Below are 4,156 nucleotides of genomic sequence, written 5' to 3' on the forward strand. Positions count from 1 at the left end.
CTGTGTATATGTCCTGTGTGTATGGACTATGATATGACCCTGTGTATATGTCCTGTGTGTATGGACTATGATATGACCCTGTGTATATGTCCTGTGTGTATGGACTATGATATGACCCTGTGTATCTGTCCTGTGTGTATTTGTCCAAAATGATTCCTCGGGTTTTTGCTGAGACCAGCACTGAAGAACGGGATGACCAGGAAGGAAGTCGTGCGTGTGATTGGGTTCACTGTTCCCGGTAGGTGAAGGTCACGCTGGTTTTGTTGTGGATTCTCCACTCAGTAAAGCCCAGCGGCCGCTCCCAGCGACGGAGTGTTTCCCCAACAGACCGCTCCCAGCGACGGAGTGTTTCCCCAACAGACCGCTCCCAGCGACGGAGTGTTTCCCCAACAGACCGCTCCCAGCGACGGAGTGTTTCCCCAACAGACCCAGTGACGGAGTGTTTCCCCAACAGACCCAGTGACGCAGTGACGGAGTGTTTCCCCAACAGACCCAGTGACGCAGTGACGGAGTGTTTCCCCAACAGACCCAGTGACGGAGTGTTTCCCCAACAGACCCAGTGACGGAGTGTTTCCCCAACAGACCCAGTGACGGAGTGTTTCCGCGACAGACCCAGCGCTCGTCCGCAGCGGCTGGCGTGGCACATACAGAGAGGTTCTCGTCCAATCAGCAGCACAGACAACTTTGGCAGCTTCTCGAGGGGAGCCACACTCCTTTGTCTTGACGTTTCTATCTGTTGGTTTTTTTGTCTAGAGTCCAAGCAGAGGCTAAGATAGATCTAATAGTTGGCTGAGGTTGGGGAAAAGGGAATCCTTTGTGTCAAAGCGGGGAAATCAATTCTGGGGTCAGTGAGTTGAAAAGATAGATGTAGTTCCCCTGCTTAGTTGTGTTCTGTAGAGCTTGTGGGTTGTGTGTCTCCTGGCGGTTGTGGTGTAGCCGCGAGGGGCTTTGTGGTACACACAAGATGTTGGCTTCCTCTGTGGTCCCAGTGTACAGTGGTGTTGCTCTTTCTACCCCAGACGTACTGCGACATCAAAGACTTGTCGTACGGCATCGAGAACTACCCGGTGTCGTGCGTCAACGGCGTGGACCGCCACTTCCCCGACTACGTGGAGTACGCCAACCGCCGCATCCCCTCCAAGGGCGTCCACATCAACACCGAGCCCGACTTCCTGGCCTGTTGTGACTGTACCGACAACTGCAGGGTCAGTGACGTGTCATGTCTTGTCGTGTCGTGTTGTGTCGTGTTGTGACTGTACCGACAACTGCAGGGTCAGTGACGTGTCATGTTGTGTCGTGTTGTGACTGCCGACAACTGCAAGGTCAGTGACGTGTCGTGTTGTGTCATGTCATGTTGTGTTGTGACTGTACCAACAACTGCAGGGTCAGTGCGGTGTCGTGTTGTGTCGTGTCATGTTGTGTTGTGTCGTTTTGTGACTGTACCGACAACTGCAGGGTCAGTGACGTGTCATGTCATGTCGTGTCGTGTCGTGTTGTGACAACTGCAGGGTCAGTAACGCGTTGTGGTGTGTTGTGTCATGTTGTGTTGTGTTGTGACTGTACCGTCAACTGCCGGGTCAGTGATGTGTCGTGTTGTATTATGTCGTGTTGTGTGTTGGGTTGTGTTGTGTCGTGGTGTGTTGTGTCATGTCGTATTGTGTGTTGTGTTGTGCCGTGTCATGTTGTGTTGTGTCATGTTGTATTGTGTCATGTTGTGTGTCATGTCATGTTGTATTGTGTTGTGTGTTGTGTTGTGTCATGTTGTGTTGTGTTGTGTCGTTGTGTGGTGTGTTGTGCTATGTTGTGTTGTGCTATGTTGTGTTGTGATGTGTCATGGTGTGTTGTGTCATGGTGTGTTGTGTCGTTTTGTATCATGTTGTGAAGTGATGTGTCATGGTGTGTTGTGTCATGGTGTGTTGTGTTTTGACAACTGTAGAGTCAGTGACAGTTGTGTCATGGTGTGTTCTGTCGTGGTGTGTTGTGTCGTTTTGTATCGTGTTGTGTCATGGTGTGTCGTGTAGTGGTGTGTCATGGTGTGTTGTGTTTCGACAACTGTAGGGTCAGTGACTGTTGTGTTGTGTGTTTCCTCTTGTGTTTTTGTATGTTATTTTCTAGAAACATCCCTCACCTTCAGCATTATATGATGACCTATTTGTGTTGCAAGTGCCATAAAACTCTTATCTAGACCTAGTGTTTTGTGGTGGTGGTGGTGGTGTAGGACCGGAGCAAGTGTGCCTGCCAGCAGATGACCGTGGAGAACACGACCTGGATCGGAGACAGGGACCCAGACGCCGGCTACAACTATCGGAGACTGAGGGAACCACTGTTTACAGGGTGTGTGGGTGTGTATGTGTGTGTGTGTGTGTGTGTGAGTGTGGGGGTGTGTGGGTGTGTGTGTGTGGGTGTGTGTGTGTGGGTGTGTGTGGATTTGGGTGCTGTGTGTGTGTATGTGTGTTTGTGTGTGTGTGTGAGTGTGTGTGTGTATATGTGTGTTTGTGTGTGTGTGTGTATGTGTGTTTGTGTGTGTGTGTATGTGTGTTTGTGTGTGTGTGTGAGTGTGTGTATGTGTGTGTATATGTGTGTTTGTGGGTACAACTACCGGAGACTGAGGGAACCGCTGTTTACAGGGTGGGTGGGTGTGTGTGTGTATGTCGTGTGTGTGTGGGTAATGTGTGTGTGTGTGTATGTCGTGTGTGTATGGACTGTGGTATGACCCTGTGTGTGTGTACTGTGTGTGTATTTGTGTGTGTGAGTGTGTGTGGGTGGGTGTGTGTGTATGTGTGGCTGTGTGTGTGTGTGTGGGTGCTGTATGTGTGGCTGTGTGTGTGTGGGTGCTGTGTGTGTGTATGTGTGGGTGGTGTGGGTGTGGGTGGGTGGGTGTGTGTGGCTGTGTGTAGCTGTGTGTGTGTGTGGCTGTGTGTTTGTGTGTGTGTGTGTAGCTGTGTGTGTGTGGGTCCTACTTCTTTTCTTTCCCTCTGTTGTTTCTGTCTGTGGGTGGTTGGAGGGTGTCACTGGTAGGTCCTGCTTCTTTACTGTTCCTGTATTGTCTGTGTCTGTCTCACTTTGTCCTATCGTAGTTCACTGGAATGATACAAGTTACTGTAGGCCTGTTCCTGTGTTGTCTGTGTCTGTCTCACTTTGACCTATCGTAGTTCACTGGAATGATACAAGTTACTGCGGCCTACTTGTGGGAAAAGGACAGTAACATTTCAATGTTCGGGTTCAGTTTTTGTTTCAGGGGTTTTTATTTTCCTAATTTATTAGTAAGTCTAGAAACCCCTTGTTTTTGTGAGAACAACTGTGTGTCAATTGTGCTGTAAAAGTCTCACCTTGATCCCTGTACAACTGTGTCCTTGACATTGTAGAAATGTGACCTTGACCTTTGCCCTGGTGCCCCCAGCATCGTGGAGTGCAACTCTCGCTGTAGCTGCGACAAACGCTGCCAGAACCGTGTGGCTCAGCACGGCCTGCAGATGAGACTGCAGGTCTTCAAGACGGAGAAAAAGTAGGTCACTGGCCCCGACCTTGGCGTCACGGGTCGTAGCCGTGTTCAATTCTTATTTTGTTATTTTGTTACTTCTCCTAATAATGCACTTTTTGCCAGCGTGTTGTTGACTTGTACGTAACACATTGCCAGCGTGTTGTTGACTTGTACGTAACACATTGCCAGCGTGTTGTTGACTTGTACGTAACACATTGCCAGCGTGTACTAAACACAACACATTGCCAGCGTGTTGTTGACTTGTACCTAACACATTGCCAGCGTGTTCCCATGTATTAAACACAACGCATTACCAGCGTGTTCCCATGTACTAAACACAACACATTACCAGCGTGTACTAAACACAACACATTGCCAGCGTGTACTAAACACAACACATTGCCAGCGTGTATTAAACACAACACATTACTAGCGTGTTCCCATGTACTAAACACAACACATTGAGACGTGTTGTTCTTGCAGTGTCTCAGTCTGTGGTACTGGAACAAGCACATAATGTGGCTACTGTTGTTGAACCAATGGCAGTTTTTGGGTTCTTACAACATTGGAACAGTTTGACCCCCTCACACACGCACTCACACATGCACTCACACACGCACTCACACACGCACTCACACACGCACTCACACACGCACTCACACACGCACTCACACA

At 49.3% G+C, this 4,156-nt stretch overlaps 1 protein-coding gene across 1 annotated transcript in view; it reads left to right on the forward strand.

The window, feature by feature from the left end:
- The window catches only part of LOC101858967 (histone-lysine N-methyltransferase SETDB1), a gene marked incomplete at its 3' end in the record, with an annotated part of 41,040 nt that overhangs the window by 33,728 nt on the left and 3,156 nt on the right, over positions 1-4,156 (forward strand). The window contains 3 exon segments of the mRNA XM_005107595.3: positions 1,020-1,205; positions 2,219-2,334; positions 3,401-3,505. Of these exon segments, the coding sequence (XP_005107652.2) occupies positions 1,020-1,205; positions 2,219-2,334; positions 3,401-3,505 (407 nt within the window).

This window comes from Aplysia californica, unplaced genomic scaffold (assembly GCF_000002075.1).
Source record: "Aplysia californica isolate F4 #8 unplaced genomic scaffold, AplCal3.0 scaffold00614, whole genome shotgun sequence".
NCBI classification, from domain to species: Eukaryota; Metazoa; Mollusca; class Gastropoda; order Aplysiida; family Aplysiidae; genus Aplysia; species Aplysia californica.